The sequence below is a fragment of the Netta rufina genome (assembly GCF_964035555.1).
Source record: "Netta rufina genome assembly, chromosome: 7".
NCBI lineage: Eukaryota > Metazoa > Chordata > Aves > Anseriformes > Anatidae > Netta > Netta rufina.
The window spans coordinates 27,180,413-27,194,030 of record NC_140130.1 but is presented as its reverse complement, the minus strand read 5'-3'; the positions used below and the strand labels follow the sequence as shown (position 1 = coordinate 27,194,030).

The 13,618-nt window shown below is 54.7% G+C and overlaps 1 protein-coding gene across 1 annotated transcript; it reads right to left on the bottom strand.

Annotated features, from left to right (window-relative positions):
* Positions 1–2,479: 2,479 nt before the first annotated feature.
* Positions 2,480–12,063, bottom strand: DUSP5 (dual specificity phosphatase 5). The gene is made up of 4 exons (XM_084290375.1): positions 11,651–12,063; positions 7,719–7,861; positions 6,181–6,400; positions 2,480–4,035 (listed from the first exon to the last, which is right to left on the bottom strand). The coding sequence occupies exons 1-4, from the start codon at positions 12,048–12,050 to the stop codon at positions 3,635–3,637; spliced, it is 1,164 nt and encodes a 387-aa protein (XP_084146501.1). The 5' UTR covers positions 12,051–12,063; the 3' UTR covers positions 2,480–3,634.
* Positions 12,064–13,618: the final 1,555 nt, after the last annotated feature.

The window sequence follows — 13,618 nt, the reverse complement described above, 5'->3', positions numbered from 1 at the left end:
CAACGCTTGTGGAAGGCCCTGCTTGTTCAGGCTCTGTCTCCTGAAAAAGCAGCTTGTCCCACAAAGGATGGGGGTCAGAGGACCTCAGGCACCCCAGTACACACTGGGCAGGTGAGCCCGACCCATCACACCCAGGTACAAGCTGGTGCTGTACCCTCAGGGATGAAGGACGGTCACAAACCCTGTGTTTTGGTGCTTTGGAAGCACAGACACTGCCACAAGGCAGCTCCTGCCTTTTGGAGGGTTCTCTGTAAGCAGCACAGGCTGCAAATCCCACCAGCAAATGCCTGGCTTAAAAGAAGATTCAGGGACACTTAAGGACAGCACCCACCCACCCACCCCCGCCCCGGATCTCTTCACAATCTGATTTGCAGCCACGTAGAGACATTTATTTTTTGTGGCAGCTTTTCAGGGGGTTGGTTTGTCTCAGAGGCAGAAAGGAGAGGCAGCCTGTGCAGAGCAGAGACAGGGGCTGAGCAACGGCACTCGCGCTTGCAACACGACTGCTCTTTGCCAGGCTGAAAGCACGGGACCAAAGGCTGCATGGCACAAATATTGTTCCCTACATACCCACGCCAGCAGCTCACAGCCCCCAGCTGGTGCCGAGGGGCCCAGCACCATCAGGAAGATCAGCGGAGCGAGACGCTCGCATCCCAGCACAGCCCTGCCCCAGCACTTCTGTGGGCAGCAGACCCCACAAAATCCCCCTCTCTGAGACATTTCCTCTCATCTCCCTTGGATTCAGGTGTCATAAAATACAAGCTTTAAACAAAGCTTTGCCTGAGGGTGCAGCATTCGTGGCCTCTTCCCCTCACCTACATTTTCCAGTGTCTAATATCACCCTGCTTTGGCCTCCCCCTTGCTGCTGCAGCTACTCAGGTCCCTATTTTCCATCAAAACCATCAGAGGTTTGTCTGTGAGATCCCCACTCCCACTGAGCTGGCTGGCAGAGGGCACAGGCACGCTGAACCAGCCAGTTCAGCCACAGACACCATCAGCCCCGTCCTTCAGCTTGTCCTTCCCACACAGCTGGGCTCGTGCCCATCGCCTGATCCGAGCTTCCACCCCTGGGAGTCAGCTACCTGAACCGCAGGCCCACATGGGCTACAAAACCCCCCAAGATCTCTCCATCCTTTTCACCCCGGTGAACTTGCCCAGCATAAAACCCCACTAGGGCTGTTCCTTTCCCTAATGGTGGTGGGAGCTGTTGGGTGATCCACCAGGATCGTGGCCCCTCTCCAAACCCAGAGCAGCTGCCTTCCCTCACTGCTAAATACCTGGCTCCTCCACCTGGCCCCCATCTCCTGCAGCTGCTGTGTTCAGCTCCGCCAGGCAGCAGACCCCGGTTAACCCCCTCAGCCCTGCCTGGGCAGAACAGCATCAGCTCTGTGCAGGGCTTGCTGCTCCTCAGAAACAGCCTGGCCCCACCACAGAAGATATCTTATGTTGGTTTTGTGAGAGCTGTTGCATCAAGGGTGTAGGTCTCCTCTGTGCTAAGGATACAGCCCCCTTCACTAGGCCTCGTGGCCTTTCTGCTCCAGAGCTCATGCCTTTACACCACAACTGGCCCTGGTGTTTTCTGAGAGCGTTTTCTTGAGCCTCCTGATGGGGGCAATCAGCTCTCCTAGAGAATTAATTGATCTGCTCTTACATTACCTCACCCCTCCAACCCCCCAGCAGCTGGCTCCTGTGCTCAGGTTTCCCAAGGAAAACTCAAGGCTCCTCTCTGGTGACAGCTTCTCACCTGTGAGATTTGCTTCCTGGGGAGGATGTCACAAATGGATTAACCCCACAGGGCACAGGTGATTTATAACCCACCCAAAGCTCTGGCATTCTCAACCCAAGAACTTGAAAACACAGCTCTTAGACATGCCACAGCGACAAGCCAGACAGAACTAAGAGCTTCCAGCTGAGGCGAGGTGTGAAATGGCTTGGAGATGTTGGCGTTCAAACACTTTTTTATTAATAAAAGGCACAGTATGGGGTGAGCCCTGCATGCCCTACGCCTAGTGTGACAGCAGGGGGTGGCTGGTGGCCCCCATGCCCTTTTGTCACCTACCCAGGGCAGTGTCCCCACCACCCGTGCTGGGCAGGAAGCGGGGGCCCGCTGACTGCAGGCTTTCGGCTGCAGCGAGACAGCACGGCGCGTATAAAAGATGCATGAATCAAAACAGAAGCGCCTGCCCAGCCACTGGGAAGTGACGCCACCATGAGTCACGTCACTTTGTGAAAAAAAAAAAAAAAAAAAAAAAAGTCCTCCCCCTCACCTTCTCCCCCCTTCAGGCTTGCACCTTGGGGCGCTTCAGCACTGGGCCCAGCACTGCCTGCCCTCCCCATGCCACATTAGGGCAAGCTCCATTCTCAGCTGGCCTCCTTAAACACTCCTGCAGCTCCAGCTCGCTCCAAGGATGACAGACATCTTGCTTTTCCTCACTTTGTTTTTATTATTTTTTACACTCCATAAAAAGTTGCAGGCTTTCTTTCACATTCACGAGATCTTCTGGAAATTATTGCCATTTCCCATACGTATTACATATATATAAAAAAATAAAAAGGTCAACAGACAGAGCAGCTCCTTCTGAGCTTCCTGCAGACAAACTCAATGTAAGAGAAACCAGTTTTCACAGAGGAAGGCTGGCTGGAGGTGACCACACACACTAAGCAAGCCACATAACACTGAACAAGACCACTTTGCCACGCACAACACACGTCAGAAACAGTTGGGAGGGACCAAAACAGCAAAGCTTTTCCTTTTTTTGGTGTAAAAATCCAGTAGTTACAGTGTTGTCTGATGGGAAGTAACTTGGATGAGGGTTGTGGAGACATTCAAGTATTCTAGGGCTGCTCTTAAATAACAGGTGGGAATACAATAGCTCAGCAGGGCAACCTGATAGCTTAAGTTCCTTGCTTCGGTTTAAAGCACGTCCAGTACAAAAGGCAAACGCAGAAGTACAGGAAATGCCACACCTGAACGGATCCATGGTCCAGTTTGGTCTCCAGTTACACTGCGGTCAGTACCTGGCACTGCAGAGGCTGGGACAGGAGAGGGGATTTTCACCTGGTTGTGCAAGAGGGGCCAGGCAGGGAGCCCCTGCCCACCCAGCAAATTGCTCCCTGAAACACGACACAGAGGGAGAGGGGAGCTGGGGAAGCAGCAGCACGCTCTGCACTCTCACCACCCCTGCCGATGCTGAGGTGGGGCTTTTCGGTTTGCTCTCTGCCCCGCAGCTGCTGTTTATTGCTTGAAAATTTAAGGTTCTCCTCAAAAACAAAAAGGGAAGGAGGTGGGAGCTGGGAACATACAAAATGGACTTCTCATTGCTTCCCAAGAACCTGGAAATACAGTAGTGGCTGCACACTCTGGATAAAAACCTAGAAAAGCACTTTTTTCTTTTTCCATATATTTTTTTTAAAAAAAAAAAGAACATTAAAAGTTCAGAAAACCTGCCACACGTAGAGCATTTGAGTCTCAGTCAGCACACACATATGGGAAGCATCACCCACGATGACCGCTCTGTCTCGGACTAAGTCGGTGAGGTTTCTCTATTGCACGTTCATGAAATGTTCTCGTTGGGGTCACAGTTAGGATCAGAGGACTGCACCAGCTCCCCGGGGCTGGGGGGCGGGGGGGCTCTCAGCAGGATGAAGACGCTGTCATCGGGCTGAGTTTCAGCTGGTGGACGGGAGAGTGGATGGGCACAGAACTCAACACTGAGGTAGGAAAGGCAAAACACGAGCCTTCAAAATTTTTGCCTAACGTCAGTTCTTCCGCAAAAAAAGACGCGGCTTCTCGTTTGCACGAGGCGACAGGTGGGCTGGGGGTGGAAGACAAGATCTCTGACTCATATTGTAGTAACTGTCCCATGAAACCGAAGTTTGGCGAGATCAGGCTCCGGCGCTGCTTGATGTAATCGAAGGCCTCCTCCAGGCGGAGCTTCTTGGTTTTCATCAGATAGGCCATGCAGATGGTAGGAGAGCGTGAAATCCCCGCTTCGCAGTGCACCAGGATCTTGCCCCCCGTTCGTCTGACATAATCTGGGGGAAAAGAAAGTCATTGCAGACATCAGCTGATGTTGGGGTTGGAAAAGATGCTGTGGCACACGCTTGAAGCTGACAGCAGAGCATGACACGGAGCCACACCATCAGCACGGCAGCCCCTGCTCTGTTGGGCACTAAGGGTGACTTGGAGACAGAAAGGAGGGGGACAAAACCCATCCTAAGATGGAGCTGAGCTGCTGCTGCTTCTGGTCTGTGCATCCCAGTTTGGTTCTGTCTCCATTTTTAACAAAGTCCTTCCCACGTGCCTATTTCTGCTTTGGTTTAACTCACTTCTCAAAGAGCTGAGGGACGGTGTGGGTATCTGGGCTGTGCTTGCGTGTGCTGTTCCTGCATTTTCTGCCCATGGCTCAAAGCACTGACCCTAGGCCAGCCTGGCCGGGCCCTCCCACCACCAGGTATTTCAAAGGCAAGAAAGGAGCTGGCTTCCCCTCCACAGTTTTGCTAGGAAAACACGACTTTTCCTTAAAGCCCTAAAAGCTGACCCCCTGCTTGGCTGGTTAGCAGCAAGCGGCTGTGCCCAGAGCTACCCTTGGAGGTACCCTTGGGTGGGGAGGCTTCGCCCGCTCCCTGGGGCCCTCACCACAAAGCACAAAAGGGCTGGTAGGCAGCTGCTAAGCCCAAGCATCCCTTAACCAGGCTGTAATTAAGTCAGGATATAAAAGGCTTATGCAAAGCACCCATTTTACACAACAGGGAGCCACTGTGGTTACTCACACAACACAATGATTGTTATTAGATTAAAGGGAATGTGCTTAAAATAAGCCCTTTCCACACTAAAACATAGTTCAAAAATAGACATCCTCTGGTCCCTTGCCTTGAGCAAGATGTTCAAGCTCCAATTTATGGAGAAATGCGCCGAGTGTGGTGCTCACTGCGTGGCACTGAAACAGCCAAGCAAGTTATCATTTCCCTGTCTTGGACTAGGGGACCAGTGCCACCGCGGCCACTTATACTTAAGCGGTGTACAAAATAAGGAAGACACAGATTTGAGTCATTCCCAGCAACTCCACCACACGGTTTTATAAAAGTGAAAACTGAAACCACCCTCAAAAACACTTTGGGAAACTTCCAAGTGACTCAACTACTATCAGAAAGTGCTGGGGATGGGACGGAAAAGTGAATTAACGTTTCCCTGAAAATTGTGAGAAGTCCTTTACCAGGAAGAGAAAGGTCTTGGAGGGCACCCTGACTTTGTTTTTTTTTCCCCTCCTCCTGCCCGCAGTGTCAAAGGGCTCAAATTCAGATGGGTGATGAGTCTCAAGTCTGTAACTGGGGTTTTATTCTGTTTCTCTGACACACTCCTGGAGAACAACAGCCCTGTTTTCAGCACCATCCCCACCCAGGCTCAGGCTGCTCCACCCCACAAATCGCACTGTGCTCCTGACGGACCAGCCTTCCCCTTGCTGTGCCATTGACCTACCCCAGTTCGATGCAGATTTGGGAAGGGATGGCCCTTGAGTTTTCCAAAAACCTTATTTTTTGTTCCCCACTGGGGTATTTAAACGGTGAGAGAGCGATATGATTAAAAGGAAAAATAGGAACAGCTCTGTGATAGGGGGAGATGCCAGATTTCTAAGATCCTGACTCTGGGGGGTGTCCCAGCACAGCAAGGTAATAAGCTAACCGTGCATCCACCTGGTTTTACAGGGCCTGAAATACATGTATTTTTCCTTTTTCACCTACACAAAAATCAATAGACTTCAGTGCTATTCGGCTATCCTAATTTTCTCCCCTTTAATGCTGAGGTTACACCTAAGCTTGCTTTGAAAAGAAAACGAAGCTGAGCAGCTCACTCGCCTGGTGGCAGTGGGAAAGGGACATTTGCCTTCCTCAGCCTCCCAAAAACCTCGCTCTGAGCGTCCCTTCCTTGCTGAAACCCCTCTGCCAGGACAGATGCTGGGGAGGGAGCTTAAACCTTTACAGTGGGAATTTACACAAAATATCCTTCTCAATGTGCATTGTAAAATAAATTAATACATAGGAAGATGCTGAAATTTGTTAGAAATGCATCTTTAAAAGAGCAGGAAAAGCGTGCTCTCCCTGCCGCTATGGCCTTTGCTTTGCAGCCTGCTTATTTGACAGTAAGGGCTTGAAATGCAGCACGAGAAGCTGGGCACTTACCGATGAAGTCGATGGCTTCCTGGAAGTGCGAGCTGATGTCGGCCGTGTGGCTGTCCTCCACCGGGATCCACTTGTAGCAGTACTGGTCCTTGAAGGGCTCCGAGCTTTTCCTGGAGACGTTGAGCAGGGCCGTGATGTGCAGGTTGGCGAGAAACTCGCACTTGGAGGCGTGGTAGGCACTACCAAGGTAGAGAAAAGGCAGGATTTCCACCGGGCCGCCCTGGAAGAGAAGGAGCAGAGACACATGAGTGACGCCAGCCTCCCGCAGGTGTTTTGAGGCCAAAGAAAAACAAGGGAGCCTGCGAGGGTGCCCAACTCCCTCCCCCCCGATGGTTTTAGACCCCGCTGAGGCTGCCCAGTGAATCATTGCCCTGGCACAGCCCACGCAGGAAGGAGGTTTTCGTTTTCTGGTCCGCATCTGCGAGGCACGAAGCCGGAGCCAGCCCACTCGCGCAGGAGGTTTCCGGCTTTCGACAAAGCGCTGCCCCTCAGGAGGGGCCCAAAGTGCTTTCATATGCGGGGCTGTCCCCGCAGAGGCCTTGCCAAAACACGTGTGAGGCAGGGAGGCAGACGGAGGAGGCTGCCAGAGCTCAGTGAAGGGCTCAGACACTCTCCCCGCACCTCCAGCGTGAGCCCTGTAGCAGAGCACAACCCCAGTGGCACCACTGTGGGGCTCGGGCTGGGGACACCCCCTCCCTTGCGTCAGTGGAGCCACACAGGGCCACCCACCCGAGATGTTATCTCGGTTCCTCCTTCCCCAGAAGGAGAGGAGGCCGGGTGACGACACCGCGGGCAGAAAGCCGCCGCCTGACACAGCCGTGGCAGCGGGGCCGTGGCTGCAGGTAACTTTCCATGATGCTGCCGCCAGCTCCTGGGGGCGAGAAATCACCTTCCCAGCCCCCCCCGAGCCACCCAGCCCAGCTTGTGTCACACACTGGGGACAGCCGGGAGCCACCTGCGTGGTATTAGGGAGGCCGGGGCCCCCAAAAAAGGCACGGGGGGGGGTGGCAGTGCGGAAACAGCCCGACCGCAGGGTGCCACCTCGGAGCACACGTCTTCCCCGGCCCCGGGGGCGGGTGCGGGGGCACGGGGACTTCCCCCCAGCAAAACCCCAACGGTGCCCTGCTCCTCACCACCTGCTGCCGGGGCCTCCGGTGCTGCTTTGCCAGCCTTATTTTTATTTATTTATTTGTTTTTTACCTCCTGCTGATAACTAAATGTGAAGCCAGGTGGAGGCGGTGCTGCCCAGCAGCACGCATTGATGTGGACGGTGACAACCTGGTGACAGCCTGGTGAGACATGTGGGATGTCACCTTTAGCTACCACCTCCCTAGCCTCTAGAGCCATTACAACTGCATTTCCCATCAAATCTTGGCAACTTCATAGAAGAACACAAATTTTAACAAATCCCATGCACCGCAGAGGCTCGTACACATCTGCCTTTGGGGCGTGTAAGACTTGTGAAGCCCGAGGGGACAAGGAACAGCCCGGTGGCACAAGACAACCCAAAGGGGAGGTGACCCCGTGGTGGCACACACCTGGTCATAGGCAGGCTGCTGGTGGGCACCCTGCTTCTCACAGTGGCCGCCGAGGTTTTTCTCCACGTCGTTCCTCTCGGGGGCAATGAGCTTTCCATCCACGCAGCACTCAGGATATTGCGAGTTAAAGGTTTCATACCCCCCTAGGGAAGGGAAAAGAGAGAATTGCGGATGTTAGCACTTCCAAAAAAAAAATGTGGTTTAATTAAAGTGGAGGAGAAATGAAGCTTGGGCACTGGTAATGAGGTGGGACAGAGCCACGCTGCCATTGCCCAGGGTTGATTAGGAGAAGCCTATCCCCAGGGAAGCGGGGCTGTTTGAGAGACTTCAGGCGCCCAAGGAAAACCTCCGATACCACTGACAATGATTAACTTGCTGAAAGCCGATGGACGGAGATTAAAACTGTTGGTGAGTGTAAATCCATTGAGCCTAGAAAACATTAACCCCAGCGCAGCAGGGCCCGAGCTCCCTCCCCCCCACGGCCACACGAACACCGCTGAACTCTCCGGAGCTGTTCCTGCTGCCCGTGTTGGGGCAGCACAAATGTTTTATTTGCATTTTTGACCGGACGCAGGCACACGATGCTCGCAGGCTTGCCATTAATCACCGCCACGCACGAGACAGCGAGTTAATGAAGACAGTCCCACTGAAAGCAATCTGTTAAGTAACTGCTGCAAAGCTTAATGAAATCCTGTGACAGCATCTGACAAGTGAATAGCCCCACATGAGCTATTCCGCATGGTTAAATACTGCGCTCGTTACATTCAGTGCACTGCTAATGAAAAGGAATTAATCCTATTATTACATTGTTACTCAAAGTTTGTCGTCAGCTAAATCATCGCCTGCTTCCAGGCTAGGAACGGGCTGCACAGCAGCACACAGCCTCCAAAATGTGAGTAAGCCAGGGAGCAGAAACAGCCTGCAAGTGTCACTTGTGCCGTGTCTGCCACCTGGGATTTTTTTCAGGATAAAAATGAACGGCAAAGCTCCTGACCAGGTAAATTCAGTAATCCTTTAGAGCACAGCCCTTGAGCAAACCCTGCAATCCGCTTCGTTAACCTGCGACTGTTTCGCCCCAACAGGCAGTGTCAGCATGGGTGCCCTGATTCAGGGAGCGGTTTCCCAACAGGGTGGTCCCAGCACAGCTCCCCCCGACCTCCCAGCCCCGCGCCGCCGGTGTCTCAGCCGTTTGCAATCCTGAGCAGATGTGTGCTGAAACTCATGACGTGCGGCGGTCGCCCACTCAGTCGTGCCGTGGGGTCCTTGTGTTGCAAGAGCACGGCACGATCCAGAGCCCGCTGGGTGTAATGAAAGCCTGCTTTGCTTTCCGTGATGGGGCCAGGAGGGCAACTTGGCGCCCCACAACACCTGCACCTTTCCTCCCACTCCCCCAGCCCCAGCCAAATGCAGCCAGCGCATCAAGCAGCAATGCGACCGTAGAGGGGGGGGGGGGGCTGATAAAATGCTATCCCTAACAACTGCTGGTGGAAAAGCCAAACACGAGCAGTTCCCCAGCCTGTCTCAAGCCACCTTTCTCAGGGTGCCCTTTCAAATCCTCTTGTTTTCCATAGCTGACCTTATCTTCCCCCAGCCACTGCCATCGCATCGCAAAAATATGTACGGTTCGTGGAAATAGCCCCGATCCTCCTTCACTCCCTGTGTTGTTGTTTTTAGTCCTGAATGAACACAAGCCTGCCTGAGCCAAATCAGCGTGTGTGTTCAAACAGCCACACATCTCATGTCTCTGGGGCAGCTCATGCTTGCAGCCGGTGAACGGTTAATTACAAGCCTTGGGGATCAGGATATTTGCAGGCCGTTCTTACAGTGAGTCATCTTCTCATCCCCTCCTCCAGCAATCTCCTCACTTCCCCCTCCCCACTCAACCTAGCTTCCCTGAGGTCATTTCTGCAAATACTGGATTGCTCATCGCAGAGAGCTGTGCCGCGCTTCATTTTTAATCAATAAATAACAGAATCCTTGTCAGCACCAGGGGACCATGCGTTATTTTATCTTTCTGCAAGCTCCTCACCCACCGCACACAATCACTCTCGCCCTGCCGGGGCTGAGCTCACCCAGAACAAAACTGCACCTCCGCAGATGAGAGATGACACACGCAGCCCCTACAAGCCAGAAAGCGAGGAAATGAAGGGGCCAGCACCAAGCTCAGCACCCGATTGCCCTGTGCTTGCTGCCCTGCCTGGAGCTGGACTCCAGGACACTTGGTGGGGCCTCACTCAATCCTCCACTGCTTCTGAGGTGAGACCACCTCAGCCCTCAAGTAGCCAACATATCCTCCTGGTTTCCCCAGAGGGGAGAACAGGAATGTAACGGGGAACCTCGAGGAGCTTTCCCCCAGTGGTTTTACAGCCCATTATTAGCGGAGCTAAGACACAGACACACAGGAGGCAGCAAAGCCACTGCTTCGGAGCCCGACGGTCCCTGCCGGGTGCTGCAGGGTGACTTATTTCCCCAGTGTCACAGAAACCTTCCCCGCACCACAGCAGCTTCCTGGGGGTCCGTGGCCCCGGTGAATCAGCAGAGTTGCCCACTGAGTCACACCGGATCTGAAACGGAGCCGTGGGCTCCACGGGCCTGAGCCTGCCACCCGGAGGACTTCACAGCAGGGTGAAAAGGGGGAAACCTCCTCCTCCTCCTCCGCTAGGTAAGGGGAAACGCTTTCAGCCTCAAGTCGACAGACTTTCAAGAAAGAGGCTTTGCAACACACAAAAGATGCAAAGCGGAGCCCACACAGAACCCCGCCCCAGATAAACTGCCCACAGCCACAGCCACCACTTCAAAGCGCGGGGCTAGTGCATGAGGAGGGGAGGATGATCTTGTGGCTACACGAACAGGCTGAGAGTCAGCAGAGATTAATTCAGTCCCTGGTTTGCCACAGACTTCCTAGCGTGACCCTGGCGATGTTTCTTCATCCTTACTTTAATGGGGTCCCTAAGGAGTTGCCTGGCCCCACACGGTGCAGGCATCCCTGCCCCGGGGCAGCAGGATTGGTGCTTTTGGGGCGACTGCAGCAGGCTGGCGGTGCTCAGGCATAGCCAGGGTCATGGCAAAGTGCCCTGAGAGCCTCCCCCCACCTTGGTACCGGGCAATATCCCCACTGGAGGTGCCTCTACCCTAGCGGGGATGTCCTCTGGGCACCGCTCGTTACAGGAGGCACAAACTGGGGGGGGGACACAAAAAAACTGCTTTGATAAAAGTCTTAATAAAAGCCTGTTAATCCTGGCCGGTGAGGACACTCGGGCAGAGTTTAAGAAACCCCAAACAGCCCGATTTTCTCCTCCAGCCATGCCCCCTAGGCTGCTGGGGGGTCCCAGGGATGTCCCCCCCCAGCCCTCCCCGGCCGGCACCGCCACCAGAAGGAACGGGAGGGGGGCGAGGGCTTGGAAGCGGGGAGGGCAAAAGGACAAAGGCGCTGCCGAGCCACATGGAGGGGAGGGGACGGCCAGGAGAAAGGGCAGGCCACTCCGCTTTATTATCATTGTTTTATTAGCCCCGGTGTACACGAAAAGGAAAACAAAAACCGCAATAAAAGGGCTATCACGCACGTGGGAGAGGCGGCACGGCCGGCCCCAAAAAGCCCCGGGGTTTCGATGGGGGCAGCGGCCCGGGGTGATGCCGTTTCCCACGCAGCCCCTCGCCCTCTCGTTGTCCCCACCACCACCTTTTCGTCCTCCTTCCCTGCTGCTCTTCAGTCTTAAAGGCGAGGGGGGGGTGGGAGCGGAAAGGCAGCGCGGCTCAGCCGGCAGAGCCTATCCGGGATTTACCTCCAGTGGGTGGAAAAGCGCTGAAATCCCGGCGTTACCCCCCCTGCCCTCCCCCGGTAAGCACTTTAACCACCCGGGCAGCGGGCGAGGAGAGGGGAAAGGAGCCCCTGGGGTCCCCCCATCCCCGACCCCAACCCTCCCGATCCTCACCTTTCAAGAAGCAGACCCTGGCCCCGGCCTCGGGGAGGCTGGAGAGCAAGGCGTTGAGGACGATCTGCGCCGTGCTGTCCTTCTTCAGCTTCTGCCAGTGCCCCGTGCCTTGGTCCAGCACCACCACGGCCGCCAGGCGGGTCCCCCCCGGCCCTGTCCCGTCTCCCCCACCCCGCAGCAGCCGGGCTCGGGCCGCCTCGTCGGGCACCACGAAGTGGAGGGGCACGGCCCCGCCTCGGGCCCGGCGCATCACCACCGAGTTGAGGTTGACGTTGAGCGAGCCGCGGAGGCAGGAGGCCGAGAAGGAGAGGTAGGGGCGGCAGTCCAGCACCAGGCAGCGGGAGGGCTCCTTCCGCAGGAGCTTCCGCAGCTGCCGGCAGTCGAGGGAGGTGACTTTCATAGCGGCCGGGAGCCGCGGGGCCGCTCCGCATGGACGGGACGGGACGGACGGACGGAGGGGCGGACAGACGGGCGGACAGCGAGGGGATGGAGGCGCCGCGCAGAGCCCGCGCAGGGAATCCCGGCCGCCGCCGCCGGGGATTTATATGAATGGGAGGCCGGGCCCTGACGGCACTGCCCATATAAGGGGAGTGACGCGGGCCGCGTTGCCTTATATGGGCATCGCCCGCCCCCTTCGCCACGCCCCCCCGGCGGGGTTTCCCCTCCCCGCCACCCGGTGGAGGGTGGGGGCTGCGGGCGGTGTTAGTCAGGCTGGGGGGCGGGGGGGGGGGGTAAAGGAAGCTGAAAAACGCCGCAAAAATCCTCCAGTCATCGGGCCCGGCCTCCTCGCCCCCGTGCTGAGGGCCGGGGGGCGAGGGGGAGGAGGGGGAGGAGGAGGAGGAGGAGGAGGGAGGAAGAAAAAAAAAAAAAGAGGAAAAAAGGAAAAAGGGGGAAAAAAGGGGGGGGGAAAGAAAAAAAGGAGGAAAAAAAAAAAGAAAAAAGAAGAAAAAAATAAAAAGAAAGAAAAAAGAAAAAAGGAAAAATAAAAAAGGGAAAAAAAGAAAAAAGGGGGAAAAGAAAAAAGGAGAAAAAAAAAACAAAAACAAAAAAAAAAGAAAAAAAGGAAAAATGAAAAATGAAAAAGGGAAAAAAGGAAAAAGGGGAAAAAGGAAAAAAACAAACAAACAAACAAAAAAAAACAAGGGGAAAAGACAAAAGGGGGAAAACGGGGAAAAAGGAAAAAAATAAAAAAAATAAAAAAAGGGAGAAAAGGAAAAAAGGGGGAAAAAGGGAAAAAGGGAAAAAAGAAAAAAAAATAGAAAAATGAAAGAAAGGAAAAAAAGAAAAGAAAAAAATAAAGAAAAAAGAAAGAAAATAAATTAACCAAAAAAAAAAAAGGAAAAAAAAAAGAAAAAAAAAAGAGAGAAAAAAGGAAATAGAAGAAGGAAGATGGGCAGCACTAGGGCAGGTTTCCCACAGCAGGCTGCCCAAAGGGTTTGGGTTCCCTTTATCCTCCCCCCTCCCTGTCGATGTCTGCCTGGCTGCGGGGCACTGCCAGCGCCAGGCCAGCAGCTGGGTGAGGAGCAGGGGATGCCCAGCGCTCGTCCCCGGGGTGCTGGAGCCCTGCAGGTTTGCGGCCTGGCAGCAAAGGGGGTCACAGCTCGGTGGGGGGATTCTGCAGAGGGAACGAACGGCACGGGAGGGCTGGTCGGGAGCGCGGGGCCACCTGCAAGAGGAGAAGTGCTCGGGGGTCTCATGGCTCCAGGTGTAGAGGCTGCAGGACCGTGTCGGGGGCCCACAAACAAACACCACGGCAGACCCCAGGCTGCACCTGTGGCCAGGAGTCACCCCGCTGAGATCCATGGGAATTGGGGGATTTGGAACTTGCCCTTTCCATTTAAAGTGCTCAAAGTGGCCAAAAGGAGAGGTGGCGACCCCTGGAAGAAGTTGGGCAAAAGGATGAGCTCCGGCCAAGCTGATGACAGCCAGGAAAGATTCCGGCGGGGCTGTCTAAGAGCAGGGTGTCAT